Below are 21,411 nucleotides of genomic sequence, written 5' to 3'. Positions count from 1 at the left end.
TCCATCTGTTCGCAAATTCTGAGATTTATAGTAAAGTCACAAATTATTTTTTGAATAGACAAACCTCTACATAGCTACATTTATGTATATAGAATTCTGCTATTATCACATTTTTATTACATAAAGAGACAACTCAAAACTATTGCCCTGCATGAAGAACCCTAACTTTTTGAAATTACCATAATGAAATTCTGAAATAACATTTTTGGTGGTCAACCAGCTATGTAATCTTTCCCAGGCTTTGGTGATGTAGAAGAACAGAAATCTTGAGGCTGCAGTGGACACAGGCTCACCAAAACCAGACATCTGAAGACTGGAAAAGCCAGTCAAGCTTCACCAGTATGAATCCATGGACCAGCCCCGCCCTGTATCAACATTCCAGGCCGCTGGCAGTGTGATGGTGTGGGGAATATTTTCTTGGCACACTTTGAGCTCTTAATACCAATCAATCATGGTCTGAATGCCACAGTTTATCCGAGTATTGTTGCTCACCATGTGCATCTCTTTACGCTCAAAGTTATCCATCTTCTAAAGGCTACTTTCAACATTATAACGCACCATGTCACAAAACAAAAGTCGTCTCAAACTGGTTTCAAGAATGTGACAGAGTTCAGTGTCCTTTCCAGTTACCAACAGGCTCTCCTGTTCTACACCTTTGGGATGTAGAACAGGAGCAGTAATGTGTATGTTCTTCAGTTTCAGTATGTTTCTTCCAAAATGTACATTACATTGTAATTTAACCCTGGTGATTACAATACTGTTAAGGGTTTTAAAATCAACCAATTTAATTCTTAAGGAAAATTAGTTACTTTGTTCTTATATTGACAGTGTTGGTTTTTTCTTTTCACCAGAGGATGACAAAATTCCTTTTGTTTAACAGTTTGTTACTACATGTGACCCCGAGGAAAATGATGTCAAATAATAACATACCAGTTCTAGGTATCCAGGGCAGCCAGATGATATGCTGGACAAATTAATCTTGTGTGTGGGGTGGTGGATGGGGGACGAGGGGAGTTGGGTTTTGTCATGACTGGTAACACATCAGTCTTTCAATTTATCTGGTTGTATGAGAAAGTTCATATTCACAAAATGACTTACTTTAAATTCCAGACTAAAATAATTAAGTCTGCACAGTATGTAAGTATCAAATTTATTCTCAAGTACACAAACAAAGGTGGCAATATGAAATCAAACAATGTGACACTGTCAATGTCATTCTTTTTGAAATGTTGACTCTTCATTTAGCACCTTAACAGTTGGGTTACACATGATTTATATAGTCACTCATACAAAAATGAAATAGGTGAATAATGCGAGTCAGTAACATAAAAATAAGCATGGGGAGCTGTTTGGATCACAGTTACTTAAGATATACACTGCATGTAATCAAAAAGTACCGCTTTCAGTATCTTATTTCCACCGACTAGTACCGTTCAGCCTCTACAGTCCCATACCAACAACCATGGTACTCCTCACAATAAGAGTTTGTGTGACGACTAGGCCTAGACAGTGATTACTAAACACAAGTTCACCTGACATATTTGGACCTATTTTCTTTTCACATTAGAGCTTGCTGTTCTGTATTATTGCATTTACATAGGAATAGTAGATATATACAGAAAAGTTCATTGTCAAACAATGCTGGAACAAGATGAGTTATTTTACGTACTTGGAGTGTGAAAATGTCTCTAAAAATGCAACGAGTAAGGCACTTGATATACTCCTGTGCCACCAATGAATCTGGCATGATGATCCAGATATATGTACAGGATTGTATCCTTTTCAAGTACACAGTGTACCTGGCACCCTCTAGTGTTAAACTGTGGTCTGTGCGCTTCCTGGATGGGCAGCTCTGAGATAAATGGCTGATTAGGGAAGGTGCTTCCCTTCATAAAATATCATCTTTCTGTTTTGAAAATGGCTAAAACCAGAGTGCTGAGTAGCTCTGATAGGCACTCAGAAATTTTACTGAGAGTTTGCTTTTTGAGAAAAACAAACATGTCCACTGCAGAGATAAGAATTTAGGCTTGAAAATGAGTGTTATTTAATAATTTTGAATGAAAGAATCTAGACTTTGTGGACACATCTAGTCAGACCATATCCCACATTAATTGTTTTACTTTTGTCATATTTTCTTTGTCAATGTTAAACCCTGTTCTCACCAAATTTGTAACAAGTGCCCTCAATCCAATAGGCACTTGTGAGCTCAACAAGCTACCACCAGATTCTCGTCAAAACAAGTGGGAACCGTACACTAACTTCACATGAATGGTCACTCAACACCAAGGCCGGGAAACTACATGACATCCACAAAGAACTCGCTGGGGTTGCCCATGGCCAGATGGAACGACTGGCGTGATGCAGTCAGCTCTGGGGGTACCGAGCCCAGGTCACGGGTGGGCGGGGCGCCAGGAGGTCCCCCTGGAGTGGAGGAGGGGGGTGGAGGTAAAGCCGGGTGCATGGGGGCTGTGGCCAGCTGCTGTGTGTGAGGAAGAGCGTGAGCAGCTGCCATGGCCGGGTGTGGGTGCTGGGGCACCATCATCACCATCATGGGGTTGTAGGGCAGGATACCTGGCGGGTAGGGAGACATGTGGGGTGGTTGGGGTATGCGGTGATGATGTGAGCGCTGGGAGGAGGCGTGGCTGTGCTCACTGGGGGCAGCAGAACCGTGGCCGCGCCGCAGGCTGCTGCGGGTGGAGTATTCTGATTCACTGCCGCTGCCGGAGCGCGAGTCAGCCCCGCCACCTTCTCCACCCCCGCCAGAGGGGGATTTCTCCCCTCCACCCACGGTGCTCCCGGGACCTTTACTGCTGCGACGTCGCTCACCCTCGCTTCTCGTCGATCCACTGCTTCGGCTCCCTGTGGTCAGAAAGAAAGTGCTTTTTAGACTGTCTCTACTTTCCAGACAGCTGCAACTGTAGAAGTGTAAAGACTCTACTTTTAGATGGATGCTCAACAGCAAAAAGTCAAATACTATACATTAGATCCATGGTTGTTTATTGTTTTTCTTCTGCATTTGATGTTCCAACAACAGGGTTTGTGAATGCAACACTCTTCGCAGCTGACTCTCAAATCTCAGATGTCTGAGCTTCTTTAAAAGACTACACTAGCAAATTAATATCGCATGTCCATAAAGTTGGAGGACAGATTTTTCAAAATCAAAGCAACAGAAGCCGGGATATCCTGACTGTTAGTTCCTAGTTTGTATCCAAAACCACTTGATAATATAATTTCCATAAAGCAGCACAACAGTCTTTTATTAATAAATCTGATGCCATCATCCAGAGCCACAGATGACATTATACAACTGTTAACAACTGTACACTGAACTTCATGAGATGACCCTTTAAAAACAGCTACTACAGTAACTATAAGTAAGTAATTAAAGAAATCGATCCATAAACGTATGGTATGCTCACTGACTGTGCTCACCTTCACTGTGCTGGCTGCCGGTGCTGCCGGGGGCGTAGCTGTAGCTGGTGAGCTCGTGGTACGGAGGTGGCTGGCTGGAGTAGGGATGTGTAGGGTAGGGCTGATAAGGGAAGGTGTGCATCATGGGCCATGGCGAGGCCCCGGGGAGTGGCAGAGGAGCCAAGGTGTCCTGGTCTGAGGCCCCGCTGGAGCCGTCATTGTCATTCAAGGACAGATTGGCCATGTCTGGGTGGGAGATAAAAAGGAGGTGAACAATTGAAAAATCTGAACATGTTACACAAAATGCTCCTTTAAAGATTGACTTATTACATATCTTTATCATATTAATTTTTGTATCATATTACCTTTTAACGTGACTATTAAATACATGAGCACATGTCATGGCTGCATCTTGTGAACACTTTGTTTTTGCCTGCCAGTTATCAAAAGTTCTTTTTATAGGTTCTAAGTTTAGCGGTGGCAGGACATTAAAGAAATCCTTCCATAACTGATACAGTCAGTGAGTCCACAAAAGGCCTGTGTGCAAAATATGATTATAACATTCAGCAGATTAAAGCAGATCCACAGTCAGTCATTCTTTAATGTCAGTGTTCTTCCAGTAACTCACAGTTCTCACAGTCGCTTAAGTCTCCGAATACGTAGTAGCACTGTTCGGAGAAGGTGATCTTGTTGACGGTGTGTCGAATGAAGCCGGCCTTCAGCAGGTTGCTGGCGTACTTTCTGGCTTCACGGCGGTCCTGGAATCCCTCGATGTGGTGGAACAGCCACTCCACTACGTCCGAGCCTGGTGTCGGAGGCAGAGACAAGGAAGATAAGCTAAAAGAGAACTTTATTTATGCCAAAGGAGATTTCAGCAAAACAGACGCCCAGTATACATAATAAAATAAAGTTAAAACATGCATCAGCATTACACATACATAGTATAATTAAATAAAAAGGGTGAAAATATACACACACACACACACACATAAAACACAGGGATGTACAAAACTAAATATTAATAAAAGTGCAGGATATAAGTTACTTTTTTATATATCATAAGCAAGGACAACCTGTACTTGCATATTACGGGCACAGAAATATAGAGTGTGAACGCAGTAGCAAACAGTAGCAACAGGAATGAACAGCAGTAGATTTGAGTTTGGAGGATACATTAGATCAGAATTAGGAGAAATAAATCCTCTACAGCACAATTACAACAGCAGAGAGCAACATCCAAGGGCATAAATGCATTAGTTGTTCCAAACACTGTTAATGGTTTGTGGTAAGCAGGACTTAATATGGAGTATTTCATCAATAAGGAGCAGTGCAAATCAGATTTGGGTTTAAAAATCTAGGATTACACGATGAAAGTTTCCTAAAGAAATAGTGTTATTTCTATGCAGCCAGTGGCAGGACACTGTCTGTAACCAACATCTTTAAAAGGAGAATTTAGCAGCATTACCATTTAAAAGACATAACAAACTAAAGCCTAAAACTGACCAAGATGAATTAGCACCTCTGACACGCTCAAACAAGAGCTTCACCAAAATGGAGTCTGCCAGCATGATCGCCTGCTGGATTTTTACTATATTAAGAATGAAAATTCAAGTCAGATAAAAAATAAGTGAAATCAGAAATTGCATACAGCCAAAAACGTACAAAAAAAGTACAAAATGAGAAAGCATGTAGTTTATGTAATTACTCCTTGTGATTCTGTTGCAGGTGATTCCAATTAAACAGATGTTTCCAGTCAAAACAGGCGCTCACATTAGTACTCTAACGTTTTTTTTTCCCCTCTCACAAGTCACACGGTTTTAATTCTGTGAACATAATGGCTGCCCTGTAAAATCCCGCGAGGCACAGAAGGTTCATGAAACCAATGTCCTCTTGTTGTTTGTCTTACCAAGGAAAGCGTTGGGGATGGTGATTTTAAGCCACATACGGTCCCTGACCTCCAGACCAGACTCCGGTGAAGCCATGGCCTTGGCAACTGATGCCATGTCAGAGTGTAGTGATAAGTTGAAGTCATCGAAACCTAGAGAGAGAAAGAAGAGAACTTTAGGAAATCTGAAGAGGAAGAAGTGTAGACATGCAAGGATAAATGAAAGAATGACTGAGATGAAATCAGAACTGGGTCAAAACAAGAAGGCAAGGAGAGGAACTTTGAAGAGGAGATCAAAGACAGGAAAGCCGTAGACATCATTTATCACATCATATAACAGCAGTGGACGCAAAGGGAGACAGACAGATGTGAAAGATGATTCCTGTGCCAGTGTCATTACAAGAGAAAGACAGACAGAAACTGTCACAGGAAAAATATACATTACAATAATGACCATCATTCATGTCTAGAATATGGACAGACTGACAAAGAAACTGGGCAAAGTTTAAGAGTGGGAATAGTTTTATGAGAAGATGGTGTGGATGTGGAAGAGCTGAGAATAAAGAGGAGAGGTCAGTTACAGCACACAGAAAGTGAGATGGATATGGAAACAGGCTCTCACGTTCGGTCTCAGTGACGGAGGAGGAGGAGGTGATGGTGCTGAGGGAGGAGCTGCCGGGGTAAGGAGGGTACGCCCCAGTCATAGCCACAGAGTGGCTGACCCATGCTGCTGGGTCGATGGGTCGGATCGGTTCATCTACACAGATAGAAAAGAGATTAGAAAACTCAACGACAGAAAAGCTGGTTTGTCAGTGGGTGTGAGGCAGTGTGGTCACTCACTGCGAGGCAGAGTGAAGTAGCCCTGAGGAGAAGGGTCCCAGCACTTGGCCACTGTGAGGATGATGGGCCTAGCAAACACCAAAAGAATAAGAAATCAGCATCATTCAAAATCCGATTGCAAAGACATTCAAACTGGGCCTGATAATATTCAAAATGAGAGCAGCAACTCACCCTGGCTTGTGTACAATCTCCCTCAGTACCCGCACTGCATCGTCGTTACTCATGTTCTCAAAGTTGATGTCGTTCACCTTGGTGAATATCAAAGCAGGAGAGAAAGATTTTAATTCAGACACAAAAGCACCAACTTCATGTTTTGTGTTTAAAAACAGAGACATGTCAACTAAATCAAAATCAAGATCCTGAAATGAGCCTCAGTGTCTCATAACCAAAGACGTTCTACCCTAACCCTTTGTTCAGGATTAAGCCATAATCCCTGCTCACCTGCAGCAGCATGTCACCAGGTTCAATGCGTCCGTCTGCAGCCACAGCTCCTCCCTTCATGATGGAGCCGATGTAGATGCCTCCATCACCCCTTTCATTGCTCTGACCCACAATGCTGATGCCCAAAAAGTTGTACTTCTCTGCATTATTGAGAAATCAGAATACAGTTAACATTGCTCACACATTCTTCTTCTTCAAAAAAAAAAAAAAAAAAAAAAAGTGTAGTGCAGTACTTGTTTTGCAAGTTTACACTGTGGTACTGATTTTAAAGTTTCCCTAGAACTTCCCAGAAACACTGAAGTTCAAAGACAGAGACTTTACAAACCCATGTTGAGAGTGACGGTGATGATGTTCAGGGACATTGTGGAGTCTGTCACACTGCTGAAGGACGAGGCCTGGAGTTGAAAACCACAAAATTCAAGTATGAGATTTGCTTACAAATTCATTGATATGCAGATGTGGCTCCCTGCCATAAAGTCCTGATTCAACATATAACAGCAGAGGGCAATCGTGCAAATGCATACGGAGTAAGCGAAAAAACCATGAGAAAATTAGTTGACAAAGGGGTCTCCGCATACCCTCTCCAGACGTGGAGGGCGCTGTTTCCTGCGTCGACGGTGCCGTTTCAGAAGCCTGGAGGCTGTGCTCTGCTCTGTTGCACTGCTGAACCTACAAGTGCAAGGGTCAACAGGAGGTGAAAGGTCAGACATAAACTTTTAATAGGCTTGTACTCGTCTTCCCTTTTGTGACACTTTGTGTCTGAAACCCACCAAGATATTAAGCAAGCTAATTAGGTATTCTTGAGCAAAAATATTATTTTCCATTGTCATTTATCTCATTTATGTTTAACATTACCGTCTCTCAATTGTTGCAATTTTTTCCATTTTGTGTTTTGATACCTTTCCCATTACACCTATTAAATTTAAAAAGGCACACATACACTTTCAGGAGAAGACTGATCCCGCTCTCTTCTTTCTCAGTTAACCCTCCTCTTTCATCAATCTCTCACCTGCTCATGGTGTCGTCGTCCTCAGAGTCACAGAAGCTGGTCGTTTCTAGCTCGCTGCTCATCACTGTACTGGAGCTCTCATATCCTGCCAGGTGGCGCTCCAGACGACTCTGGCCATTCATACGAGGCCCTGCGACACCGAAAAGGCAGATACTCGCCGTGAATTTTCATGTTTGCTCAAGTCAGTTTTTTTTCTATAGATCACAAACATTCCTCACTTCTCAACATTCCTTGATTATATCACGACCTAGTCACTGTTTGGATGCTGGAAGCATGCCAGGTCTTGATGGCACACCATCCAAAAGGAGCATGTTTCATCAGCACTGTGATCTTGTGTTTCTCACCGTGTTGCTCGATGCTCTCTCTGTGACGAGGTCTCTCTCTCCTGAAAGAAACTACAGACTCTGTTTCAGTCTGGTCGTCCAACGTCTCCACACTGCCTGTGGCATTGGGACTGTAACAGAAGAAGCAGGAGCACAGTTGGAATTAGTTATACTGTGGTTGTACTTAAATCTGCACTGAACAGATCAGATTACAGGGGATCTGTCAAGCGTTAGCATGGCTTCTTAAGATGACTAGGAAGATCGATTTCAACTAACCAATCAGAATACGTCTACAAATAAACCAATCAGAACAGAGCTGCAAACCAACAAACCAATTAGAATAGAAATAAACCGATAACCATACGGCTACAAAGCAACCAATAAATCAGAATTTGGCTACAAATGTGTGTCGAATTTGAAGGGATTCCATTGAGTTCCCAAGATATTGGGTTCACAATGCCCAAACCGTGTTTTGTGAGGTCACTGTGATATTGACGTTTGACCAACAAAGTCTAATCAGTTGATCCTTGAGTTCAAATTAATGTTTGCACCAAATTTGAGATAACGCGTTCAGATGGACAGACAACGTGAAAACATAATGCCTCCAGCTCTGGGTGTCTCCAGCACAGAGGCATAAAGACGTACACAGGTACACCAGACTTCAGTATCATGCTCGTACCAACAGATGTGCCGATTACACACATAGACAAAGAAAGTGCTGGTTCATGATGACAGCAGGCTGAAAAGAATGAAACTTTTCTTCATCAGACAGTCACAGTGAACCCACAACATGAAAAATTACATTTCATTTTCCAGTATGAGCAATGGTGTTGATCCAGCTCCAAACACAGCATGGAAAGAAAAAACTGACGCGGTTAATCCTCCACCGCCTGCAAACCGCACATTTAGTGAAGTTAAAAAGAAATTGTTTAATTTGAAATTGGATTCAAAAACCATCAGGCCACCGTCCTGAAGCCAAAGGAGACAGACAGGACGAGGTCCAAACATAAGAGATGAATGAGTGCACTGCAGCTGTAATGGGAGGTTACAATGCTGGGTCTGAACTCTATTTGACCCCTCAACCAAACTTAAAGTGCTCCAGACATCAGACTTCTTGAAGAGCTAAGATCTCATTAAAAAAAAAGTTATTAAAATTAAACTGTGTAATCTGAAAGGAGTTGCTCTAATTAACAAACCCACAGAATTATCATACGAGTCTGTAGTTCCCCTCAGCTCCACGGAGCGTTTCAGCATCCTTCAACCGATTGTCTTGGTTTTACAGCCCACAACTTCACTGCTCTCATCACTGTCATTTTGAATTTCAATGCAAAAGCTCTTATAAAGTGCCCAACACATTAACGGTGGACAGACAAACTTCGCTTCTGACCAGTAAACATTGTGGAGCATTTATCAGCTAAAGACAAGGATATGTCCTTCAGCAGATGATGGAAATCGAAACAGAGTGAATATCAGACCTACATTTATCACATGAACAGAAATACAGCACTAAATGAATGCTAATAGCTCTGTGCCTGCTGGATGTGTAAAGAGGCAACTGTTTGCCAACACATTCTCCATATGAACTTCATAAGGTGATAAATACATAAGTGTTGTGTATGCAGCTCGTTGCAATGACCTCCAAGTGGCCAAAAAAATCAATTATTACCGGTTTAATGACATTTTAAAACAAAACCAAAGCTGACTTAAACCTTGGTTAATGAAACATCAATATGCATGGGCTCTGATATTTTTTATACAGTACACCGTATACCAACAGTACACTGTTTAAACTATATTAAAAAAGTAAGAACCTTTTAAAATCAGATTGTTTGGGTTCAGTGTATTCAAAGAGCTGGTCGCGTTAATAACAAGAGCAGCCTCAGCTAAGGTCTGGTTCAAATGAGCTGTACTGTTCTTGCTATTCTTGTTGTAACCTGAGACTGGGAGTGTGTGAGATATTCAGGAAAAATACAGTATCATCATTACAGCTATGTGAGACACACTAATGTATATGTTTGGAGGCCCAGGTGAAATATGCTGGTTTTGAGAAGGTTTTTGGGCGTGTGATGCCCCTCTCCAGGTAAATATACAGTGTAGTGTTTCTAATGAATGTGTGTGCTTTGCTTACTGAAAGGAGGGCGGTCTGGAGTCCCCGATACCCCCTGTCCTCTCTGCGGGTGGGGGTGGCAGGGGCGGAGGAGGGGGCGAAGGCTGGGTGGTCGTTTCCACGGGAGGAACGACTGCCACTGGAGGTTCTGCTGCTGGAGTGTCTGAAGATACCAACTGAAAAAGAAAGGGGAAAAAAAAAAGAAATATTCAGAGAGACAAGCAGAAGAAAGTATCCAAGGTAAAGAGAAACAGGATGAAAAGTGGTGCAAAAAAAAGAAAGGAAATATGTGGAGTGGAGAGAAATTGGCATAAAACACATAGTACAAATTGAGAGAGGGCAGAGAGAAGAAAGGGTGAGAACATGAGAGGAATGAAAGGAGGAGTAGGAAGGAGGTAGAGAGTAAAGGGAGGGAAAATGGGTAAGATGTCAATTACTCTGACACAAACACTGTACTCTTTTCAGTTGGGCGTCTCAAGGGCATACTGAAATGTTATCCTACACTTAACCTGTCTCTCTTCATTTATACTACAAAAGTCCACACACACACACACACACACACACACACACACACACACACATACACATACACACACACACAGGATGAATGTCATTCAGCGTCCAATTACAGAAGGGAATAAAATGTAGTTAAGACCAGTTGACCAAAAAATATGCTAAAATATAAGAAGAATATTGCCTGTTATTACTGAAAATATTCAAAATCCATTAATTTCAACACCAAATCACTGCAGAGAACTTGCCTGCATAGACACCGTTTGAGGTTTGATGCATTTATGGAGTTCAGATAAACAAGCTTAGTATTCCCCATCAAAACAATTTAACCAAATGGAGTCCCTCAGCCTCGAAAGGCTGACGTTCAACCTCTTTACTGAGTCACTCCCTGCTTTTCCCTCCCCACTAATGGCTATGTGACTATGAAACACTCGTCTTCTGGGATCCCTCAATCCATCTTGGCGTGCAGATCACATATCAGTCCCTCTGGTCTCTGCTCTTTGTTCCCCTCTCTTTTAATGCCTTCCCTCGTTCTTATGCACTTAACAGATGCTCAGGCCTCAAACCTGCTTATCTGGGCCAAGTCCCCATGTTTTGTCTGTATTCAAATGTAACCTGCTGGGTGGGGTATAACAACTGGGCCTTCTGCTGGAGAAATGGAAAGTATGGAAACTGTACCTGGCACTGTTCTCTAACTGGTAACAAGCTGCGCTGCTTGTAACTCACAAGCTTTAATATCCATTAACACAATGAGAGAAACATTTGCCTTCCTCATGATTTGCTCATCAAACGGAAAAGCCGCTTTGACTCCATATGTTGCATCTTCAAATGATCATTGTAATGTGCTGATTTATTGCATTGTGTCATGTATCTGTTCTGATTTTTACATCAAGTATAAAAACTCAGTGGCCACTTTATTGGGAACAACTGTCCAACGTATTGCAACTCAATACAACAGCTCTGCCATAAATTCTACTTTTACCAAGTTTATAATGTCTAGTTTTTGTTTGCATTGCCACAATTGTGTGAATTGTGTGTAGCTGTGTGGTACTAGACAGTGTTTCAAATTTTCATCCTCCATATTTGCACACATGAGAATATTAGAAAAACTTCTGAATACTGTATAATGCAGTCATTCAATAATTCAATTAAAACCTCTGACAGTGTCAAAAATGACAGAACATTTTAGGCATAAAAGTAGATTTTATGGCGGCACTGTCTTATTTGTTCAATCGTACACGTGTACCTAATAAACTGGCCACTGACTGCGTTTTGTCTTTCCAGTTATTTTTACTTCATGTAGGAATTTTAATCCTAGAAATGTCACAGCTGGTTGCCTGCAAAGATGCAATAACCCAAAAGTGGTATGAAAAGCAACCTCCAAGGCTTTAAGAAATGTATAGACATAATGCTGGAAATAACTGTGTTGGGGAGAACCTTGTGAGAAAATGGATCAGCTTCATTGCAAACAACAAAGAATATAAATGTGTACCCCACTTGGCCCTCATGCTTTGTTGATTTTTTATTTTCCTATCTTTTGTGCATTATCTTTCAATACTATTAAAATAATAAAAAATAATAATCATACTTGATTTAAGAAAATTCTTTGTTGCAATGGAATCATAGAAAACTAAAAGGAAGGGCAACTGATTTAACTGAGGCTGAGATGAACATTTTTATAGTCTTGCTAAACTTACAGTGCACACTGTTGGCTACAGTGACTCAGACTGTGGCTAAAGCTCCAAGAACATTTTTCACATGGATCTCTTCTCTAGTCTCTTTCCTCCTGTTTAACCTGACGAAACAGTTAGTCTGTTTCAGGCTTCCCACTCTTTCCAAAAGATTATTCCCAAGATATTTTTTACCAAACGCTCTCCCAAACATAAGCCTAAACAACAAAAGAGCGTGATGTGGCAATATGATATACTATTACTCAAATTTAATGACTGAAATCTGAACTTTAATTACTCCATTTTAGTGCTGCTTGTTAGACAAGATCATTAGTCTGAGGGAGGTCTGGGGGAATGCACAGGAAAAGGAAAAGTGGTTTCTGAAAACAGCCGCTGGCTGATAATCTTGGCTGACTTTTCAGACAAAAGCCGAGTCTTGACATTTTCAGACAAACCTCATTGGGAAATTGTTGAAATTAGGTCACTTAAAAATTTCGAACAATGGTTACCAGTGACATCCGGATGGCTCCCACTTTGATTTTTATTAGAAATATACAGCAGGTTTATTATTTCTTACCCATGACACCACTCTGCCGTTGAAACATGGCAACTTGGCACTGTCATCGGAAATCTCTTCTTTCACCACCCTGAAGAAGAGAGACAGAGTGAGCATTAGGAGGTATAAATTGTTCAGCTCTCGTAACATTATGGCATGGTATGTGGTATGTGGATGGTACAGTAGAGTGGAGGAAAAGCTTTGCCAAGGCTTTAGTCTAGTCATAAAGAAAAAAGTGAAACAGGAGGCAATGGTTTACATTACTGACACATTACATAAAAATTATTAGGCTACAATAACAACATGGCTGAACTAAATCATATACCAGGATTATTTGCCTTATTCCTTTTACATGTGGTACCAGGTGTCTTATGTATCAGTTTGTGGCTGACACAACTGTCTACAATGGCTCTTGTAGAGTAGTACTTCAGCTTACATCACATATGACACAAAACAGCTGAAACTGTAATGTTAAAGTGACATTTAAAAAGTATGGTTGATTTTGAAGTGTTTGTACACTTGAGTCCTAGCGAGGGATGGACAATATGGACAAATTCCTCCATCACAATATATGAAGCTTTAGTTCACAATAAGAATATACAATCTTCTGGAAATAATTTGAGGAAAAGTTTAAAGATAAAATTGTTTGTTTTTGTTTATCTGGTAAATTAAATACTTGACAAATTAAAAGTACTTTAATTCAAATAAAAGTCAAACAATGCCATAAAGACATCCTGCTCACTGATTTGCAACTTTGCCAATGACCCAAAACACTGGGTAATATACAGTATGACAAAATCTCTGACACATAAATCCAACTGCTGGCTTTTGAACACTTGTCTCCATTTCCCCTTACATTATTTTCTTATCTTTTTGGTGTTAAATTGAGGAAATTCACCTTTTTGGCTCAAAGGGATTTTTACTCCTTATGACATTATCTTATACTAATGTCACTTTGCATTGTTATCAGTGGTTTAACTAACCAATAAAAGCAATCATTCCCTCACTGACCATCAATCTGTAACATCAAAACAAAATCCACTAGTAATCCACTAGTAATAATATCACTGGGATTCTGCTCAGATCTAATATTATTACCAAAATACAACCAAGTCTGAAGTCATGACTCAGCACAGCAGATATCAAAGAAAAGAACAAATGAAACTAATTTGCTTCCTCCAGCAAGTGAGACGCTGTGGAATTTCTTCTGTCACAGTGATGAGTTAAACACACACTCTTACTGCTTTTGTGCCTCCTTGCAAATTACACAACCTGGTCACTAAATATGCATGCAAACATAACAACAGTAACCTCTCAGAAACAGCTACCTCCAGAGCCCAGCCTCCACATGGCCAAAATCCTTAAAGGCAACACATCCGCCTGGCTCCCTCCTCAGTGATCTTCCTCCATGATTGTCAGAAAGGCAAACATTCAGCTTCAACTGTGTAATTTCCCCCCAGCAGACTGCCACTACATTATTACAGAAGTTGGCCGGGATAGGGGCCGGGTGCAAGTGCCACACAGAGGACACTTGACTGCTCCAAACCCCTTCAAAAGTTTTCTTTTTCCAGCTTCATCCGCCAGTGTGCCTCCTCTTATGTGTGTGAGACTTGGTCAGGCTCCACTGGGCTTTCGTAAGCAGCTGTTGAGAGCTGGTTTTGTGGGTGAGTGTTAGCATACGGCCAGATTGTTGTGGGCACTGGTGGGGAGCTGTTGCAGGAAGCCTTAGCTTTGGAGAGCCGTGTGTATGGCTACTGAATGTTAGTTAACAAATATTTCCTGCTGCGAGAAAGTGCATCTACGACGGCAGATGAGCTGATGCAACATTCTTCTCCAGAGAATGTAATTGTCTTCATTCCTCTACCCTCCAAACAAACAAGTGACCAGTCGAGCCATTTCACACACACTCTACAATACCTCAAATAATGCACAGACAGCCCTGAATATGTTGAGTCCAGTTGGATTTACTAAAACCTAAGTTTTTCACCCCCCACTTCCCTTTTTTCCCCCCAGTCCCTTGCTCCCATTAAATTCCTCACACCCAACACAGCATCTCTTTTCTAACAATGAATCTTACTGAAACAGCTCCCTGATCCCCTTTACAGCACACAAACACAGCAGAATATCCAATAACTCTGAGTGAACACCACCCCACTCTTTCTCCCCTTCCTTCTCCCTGTGGACAACCCCAGAAACCCAGCAAATGGCCTCCGTCCAGCCCCAGGTTCCCAGCACCGGCCCTGGCCTGCTCTGCTCCACGGATCTCCCCCACTGCCACACACACAGCTCTGGTCGACAGCTGGCCTCGTACCAGGGCAAATGAAAACACACACTATTACACACTCCTCTCCTGGGTCGGAGAGGGGGGAAAAAACGTCCCTGCTTTGATTGGACAGCTGACTCAGAGCTATGTTTGAAATTTTTCATCTGAACTCAGTTGGAGATATTCAAATGAGAGTATGTGACGCCAGGCTGCGCAATTTAAACTTAAGAACAGGGAATTTTTCTGCCATTTTCTCTTTGAAAGACTTTCCTTGCTCTGTGGACAAAGTCTGGCGTGGGCGGTTCTTTTGAGATGAGGACATTTTGCCTTTGGAAAATCACTAACATTGTGTGCTCACTTTCAAGCATACAGGGCCTAAACTTAATAATGTCCTGTCCAGTTACGAAGGGACAAGCTCCTAATTTGACGGCTAACTTGGAAATTACCCTGAGGATTGTGGTAAGGCCAGTCAAGTTAAAATAATTGAGATCATTAGAATGCCCATGACAATTGCAGATAATAGCTTCACACAGTCATTAGGTGAACATGTAATTGTCAGTTTATTAGGTACATCTAGCTAAAACTAATGCCGTCTAATACAACAGTCCTGCAGTAAATCATGATGGTAATAATGTTCAGTTCTTGTTGAAACACTTTTAAAGAGGTGTTGATTCAAGTTTATGGTTATTTTGGAGGTTTTGTGATGCTGTTGATTTGTACTGTTACTTAATCTGCCCTCATTCGTCTAAATGGGGTAGGCATTGGTTATTTATTGAAACAATATTGAACAGAAAATTATTCTGCAATTGTTTTTGATAAGTAATGGTTTGAAAATGATCTTAATATCTTTAAGTTTTCCATTGTTGATTGAACAAAACAAGTTATGTGAAAATGTCATTGTGGTCTCTGGGAATTTGAAATGGATATTTCCACAACAAACTGAAATTATAAGAAACCAAAAATTAATTGAGAAAATAATTTGTATTTAATAACAATAATAATAATAATAATATCATGAGGTACGGCCCTAAACCATATTTCTGTGCAATCACAGAAGACACACGCTGAATTTTATTTATTTACACAGGAACTTTGGCAAAAAGTTTACTAAAAACTGTGTGTAGGCTACAAAGGATTACTTTCACTATCTATTGTCTATTTTTGTAATGAAATTGTGAATAACTGAGTCTGTAATTTGCCAGAACTATGACAGATGCCAAACACAAGTTCGCAGAGCCAAAAGTGATGTTGCAACATTGCTCACTAGTCTGACCAAGCATCATTTATAATAATGCAGCTCACCTCATTTGGGAAACTGCATTTTTACTTGATAAATAACTAAAATTATCAAAATAGTTGTCGACACATTTAAATTAATCATTTCAATGACGCAAAGCCAGATGTTAGATATTTTTAAAGGCACTTACCACAGATTTGCTGAAACAAATCTCTAATAGCCAGTTATTGATGTTGCTGCTATTAATATTCAGCTCGCGCAAGGCCTAATGAAAAGGCATCTCATCCATTTCATCTTGTTGCTGGAGTTGATATTACAGCTCGCCTTGGCACATGCTGTGGTGGTGCCATCCAAAGAGGAAAAGAGGCAAATAGCCCAGCCTTAACGCTCATCCAAGACTACAATGCATTTAACAGAAGCCCTAAGGGTCTCACTGGGTGAATAAACCACAAACATGCATTCCTCTGCAGGAAAATGCACAGCAGCCACACAGAAAAAAAAGATTAATTGATAGAGGAGAGGAGACAGCTCTTTCTGGAGGAGTGGGCTGGGAGAAAGGGGAGAGGACGGGAGGAAGCCAGGGAATGAAAGGATGGCTGGCAGGCCAAAGTGTTAAAGAGGGGAGACAAAACCCTGGCTTCAGTCCTGAAAGAAAGAAAAGGCGAGGATTTCACAAGATGATGGACTGAAGGAGGGAGGGAGGGATGAGGATTATGGTAAAGAAAAGCAGCAGGGACAGGGAATGCCTCCCATTGTAATGATGATGTTTTCTGAGAAATGTCCCTGCCTACATACCCTTAGTATTTATAGAAGCACTTAGATATTCATCAGCAGTCATTATTACTCTGCAGTTTCAGATTAGGGATGTGTTGGTTGAATGGTGCCCTGACTGGCTGGCTGGCTTTATTCAAGTTCACCCTGTCTATACCTTTAATTATTCCCTGTGTTGGGAAATATGCGACAGCCGGTCACAAGATAAGATTGCATGACTTTTTGACACGCAAACAAGCATGCATTTCATTGCTTTTTTCAAATTAACAAGCATTGTAAGTGTTAACTTAAGATATGTTAACGCTCTTCCACTCAGAAAATAATGGCACATGAAAGGATTGTTTTCCACCTTTTGTCACATTTACCTTGCATGAGGTGTTTACTAAATGTGTATCAGCTTTTATCACCCTTCATTTAGCATGCAAAACACACAGCTCTTCTCTGCTAAAGGAAAAAAATCACTGCAGCTCACCCGAAGTCCTGGTCCATAGACTTGAAGAAGAATTTGTAGTTCGGCTTGTTCAAGACCTGTTTAAAATCCAGCAAAGTGATATTTTCGGCAGCAATGGGTATCTTCACCAAATACGGCGTCTCCTCTTCGTCGATATGATAAATTATTTTGGTTTCCGCCATCTCTGCGGTTGGTTTTTTTCCCCAAGCTGGAAGTTACCACAAGAAACACACACTAAGAGGCGAGGTAGCGTTAACTTTGTTGGGTAGTTAGCTAGCAGCGGAGTTAGCTAGGTGGCTAACGAGACGGCAGAGGTGAAACGATGATGGCCACTGAGATTTTCAGTCCGAGCCAGAGGACGTAAAGCGTTAAAACCCTGCTCAAAAACTCGTACTCCGACTTTGCACAACTAAAAACTCGCATTCCCCCTGTTACCGAGGGGCGAAAAAACGACGGACACGCTACATTCACACGACCTACCTACCAACAACTTTTCCCCCAACAAAAACATACAGGGGAGGGGGTCTAAAAACTTTTCTCCACTTTATGCGAGCCAACGCGGCGTGTGACGTAAACACGCACCCCCCCTTTCTTTTACGTTCTCTCCCAGCCATGCACCCCCGCCCCGAACCCCCAACGTTATTATTATTACTGAGAAGTATTGAAAAATACTTATATTTGTTTTTAACCAACAGAACACCCACAACTAATTCACATTCATACACCACGTTTTCTGCGCTGTTGTTTTATTGCTTCTTTTACTCCTTTTTAAACAGTTTTCACTGTTTTACTGTGAATGAATGTGAATGTGATTGTAGGTACAAGTATGAATCCCTTAAATACTACTAAACTACATGGATGGATCCAACCAGGCAAGGCGAGCAACTGTCCCTGGGTCCCCAGACCCTTCAAGACCCCAAAGGCATTGTGAGTTGGTTGGAGTTGCAGTTGGCTACTTTAATGAACTGAGCATTTATTTGGGGATATACACTACTAAATCATGATTTTAACTGACATAATAAAATTCAGGTAGTAATGACGGACCTGTCTTAACTGTCTTGGTTAATGTCAAATGTATGTATCAAAACTTACATCAGGCATATTCCCCAAAAAAAGAATGTGTTTCACCAAATTAAAATTAAAATTAAACAAGCACTCAAGAGGGACCGGTACAGTTGTGCTTATATAGGCCTACATTTGTTCAGTAATGTTAATATTTTCATTCTGAATCAAATTCACTATGGTCTCCCAAAAAGATCTAATGAATGATCTAATCTAATAAACTCATGAACCATCAGCATTATCAAATACAAAAAAGATCCACACAGCCCCATACAGAAAAATGCACACAAACATACACACAGCGGAAAACACATCCATCTTACAATCACTTTGCATTGTTACATTATTTAATGCCATCATTAAAGATAATAGTCCTTAAGTATTTAATCTGGCCTGTTGGGACCTCTTAGGCAGGTTCATCATCACAATATTTTTACTGTATTTTACACCACAAAGGGGCAGCACACAAACAAACACACACACACATACACACACACACACAGACGCTATTATTTACCTGCCCAGTTTTTCTGTAATTTTCTAAATACACACCTGACACAGTGCAAATGTGTTATGTACACCAGCTTTATTCAATTTTTTTCATTAGCAGTACAATCATCAGCTGACAGGGAAAAACTGCAAACATTGATGTGAATGATAAATGACAGCACCTCAGAGTATTCAAAAATAATAAATATTATGGATGTGAGCTCAGTTCATCCATTTCCATATAAACCACTAGAGGGAACTCTTCATCAATCTATTAATGAAAGAGAGGCAGCTATGCAGTACAGTAAGGAAGGATTGGTATACATGATGGTATTCTAGTTAAAAAAAAAATAGAATATGAGTAGGTCCCATAACTACAGGGTGAATAGCAACCACAGTGGTCAACAATATATTCATCAAAATATAATTGAAAAACAATTTGTGTTTTATGTGCTCTAAACCTTCATGTGTCAACTATGTTTTTTTTTTTACATGACTTCATATCAAGAACTACATCTGCTACAAAATGAGATAAAACCAGTTTCCTCTCAAAGTTGTCTGTTCAAGAAATGTGGCCCAAACACCACCCCGACCACGCAGGTGATCACAAACAGCACCCAGAAGATGACAGCCAGCAGCTGCACACAGAACAGCGTCTTCTTGCTCTGCTGTATGACTTCCTCTTCACCCACAAGGCCTGGCGCCGTGCCGTACGGTCTGTCCGGGTGCATCTGCTGCACCCTCAGGCTGACGGTGGGCAGGATGATGAAGCGGGTGTCCCTGTTGTCGCCCTCCAGGGAGAGTACTACCCTCTGGGTGACCGTGGCCAGGCGGGTCGCCATGGTCACAGGCAGGCGGAAGGCCACGGGGGGCAGCCTGGCCAGGATGCGGGAGTTGCAGGGTAAGGAGAGGGCATTTCCTGTTTCTAAGGGGGTGAGGTGGCGGCACAGGGGGCAGGGGATGGCTGGTGGGCTGTGGGGGTCGGGGGGCTCGCAGCGACAGAGTTGAATCTTCTGGAGGCACTCTGTGCAAAAAACGTGGAGGCACTCCAGCATCCGGGGGCATTTGTTGTACTGGTCGTACTCCTGGTAGCAGATGGGACACTCCACATCCACACCCACCCCTGGCTCCCCAGGGGTGGGTGCTGCAGCAGCTGGGTCCCCCTGCTGGGGAGCTGGTACAACATCCTCTGTCATGGGGGGAGGGAGACAGGCCTGGGAGCTCAGTGATGGCAAGATGCAAATTATAGATGAATCTTCAACAGAAGATGGTAAAAATCTGTAGAGAGAAAACAAGATCAACTTCGAGTCTGTGAGACGACGAGAACTCCAGAAGGTTATGTGGCATTTAAACATCAACATCTGCTCCCCCAGGGATGCTGCTTTGTTTCGTCTGAGTTTTATGAACAGATTCCACAGCCCATGAGTCATAGCATTCATCCATTTAACCACTCAGACATCCACCATCTAACCACCCCCCACCCTGAACTCACAATCACCCCTTCTCCATATTGTGTGTGCTGGCTTGCAAGACACTCAGAGCGTGTCCAGGAAGTTGGGAAATAAAGAACAAGCAAAGCAACAAAGGATCTGTGAAAGGAAGTAATAAGTCACAGCACGAATACTCTCTGCATATGTGTGTCAACATGACTCTGTTTTCATCATTTAAGCCTACATTTGTTTCACGTCAGTAATTCAACAATAAGGAACATTTGAAATGACACAACACCAACAGGGCCCACGTACGTTGAATGAACGTAAACTGCTGTGTCAGAGTCAAATAAATGTTTAGTTAAAGGAATAGTTCCACATTTTTTGAGACAATATCCATATTTTCTTCCTAGTTGTGTCTCTCATCACAACAAGTAGCCTATGCCAAATCAAACAACAAAATACAATAATCAGCCACAATGTCTACAAGCGTTTTCTGAATTGACGCCCGTAACGACAAAATAAATCTCTTTTATAATATGACAACACTATCATTAAGGTTTGGTCGGTTAGGTTTAGGCACAAAAACAATTTGGTTAAAGTGCATGGTTTAGGTTAAAATAAGTACTTGGTTAAGGTCAGAGGAGCTTTGTCACTATTTCCTCCTTTGCTCCTGGTTGACAACAGTCATAATTCCTAGGGGCACCAGGGGGCGCTGTCACCGTATTTAAACATGTTGCTTTAGGGCATTTGCTGGAACGACTGATTTCATCGTTTTTCTAAGCAGGACAGTTTTTCGAGGATTGATACCACTGTCATATCTGACCATTCAATACAAACCTAGCTTAGCCAATTAGCATGTCATAGCTTAGCTTAGCATTAAGAGTTGAAACAGCGGGAACCAGCTAGCGTGGCTCTCTCTCCGAAAGTAACAAATCCACCTACCACCACCT

General features: G+C 41.5%; 2 protein-coding genes across 2 annotated transcripts; both read right to left on the bottom strand.

The window, feature by feature from the left end:
* Nucleotides 1-1,160: 1,160 nt before the first annotated feature.
* Nucleotides 1,161-17,967, bottom strand: dvl2 (dishevelled segment polarity protein 2). The gene is made up of 15 exons (XM_022760725.1): nucleotides 17,499-17,967; nucleotides 12,777-12,846; nucleotides 10,038-10,192; nucleotides 7,931-8,040; nucleotides 7,587-7,716; nucleotides 7,156-7,246; nucleotides 6,903-6,972; nucleotides 6,578-6,717; nucleotides 6,308-6,384; nucleotides 6,137-6,204; nucleotides 5,919-6,053; nucleotides 5,318-5,449; nucleotides 4,040-4,216; nucleotides 3,433-3,657; nucleotides 1,161-2,859 (listed from the first exon to the last, which is right to left on the bottom strand). Exons 1-15 carry the CDS (start codon nucleotides 17,657-17,659, stop codon nucleotides 2,297-2,299), a joined length of 2,304 nt encoding a protein of 767 aa, XP_022616446.1. The 5' UTR covers nucleotides 17,660-17,967; the 3' UTR covers nucleotides 1,161-2,296.
* Nucleotides 17,968-19,550: 1,583 nt separating this feature from the next.
* On the bottom strand, nucleotides 19,551-20,230 carry LOC111233064 (E3 ubiquitin-protein ligase RNF152-like). Its single transcript, XM_022760810.1, has one exon. The coding sequence runs from the start codon at nucleotides 20,222-20,224 to the stop codon at nucleotides 19,577-19,579; it is 648 nt and encodes a 215-aa protein (XP_022616531.1). The 5' UTR covers nucleotides 20,225-20,230; the 3' UTR covers nucleotides 19,551-19,576.
* Nucleotides 20,231-21,411: the final 1,181 nt, after the last annotated feature.

The sequence above is a fragment of the Seriola dumerili genome, unplaced genomic scaffold (genome assembly GCF_002260705.1).
Source record: "Seriola dumerili isolate Sdu_G_001 unplaced genomic scaffold, Sdu_1.0 BDQW01000362.1, whole genome shotgun sequence".
In the NCBI taxonomy this organism is placed as follows: Eukaryota; Metazoa; Chordata; class Actinopteri; order Carangiformes; family Carangidae; genus Seriola; species Seriola dumerili.
Note: the sequence above shows the minus strand (reverse complement) of the source record. Positions and strands in the feature narration are given on the sequence as shown.

Coding starts and splice junctions, on each gene's coding strand:
- dvl2 (XM_022760725.1), bottom strand. CDS start 17,659: ATGGCGGAAACCAAAATAATTTATCATATCGACGAAGAGGAGACGCCG. Junction 7,717..7,930: donor AGAGAGCATCGAGCAACACG/GTGAGAAACACA, acceptor TCGGTGTCGCAG/GGCCTCGTATGAATGGCCAG. Junction 7,247..7,586: donor GACGACGACACCATGAGCAG/GTGAGAGATTGA, acceptor TTGCACTTGTAG/GTTCAGCAGTGCAACAGAGC.
- LOC111233064 (XM_022760810.1), bottom strand. CDS start 20,224: ATGACAGAGGATGTTGTACCAGCTCCCCAGCAGGGGGACCCAGCTGCT.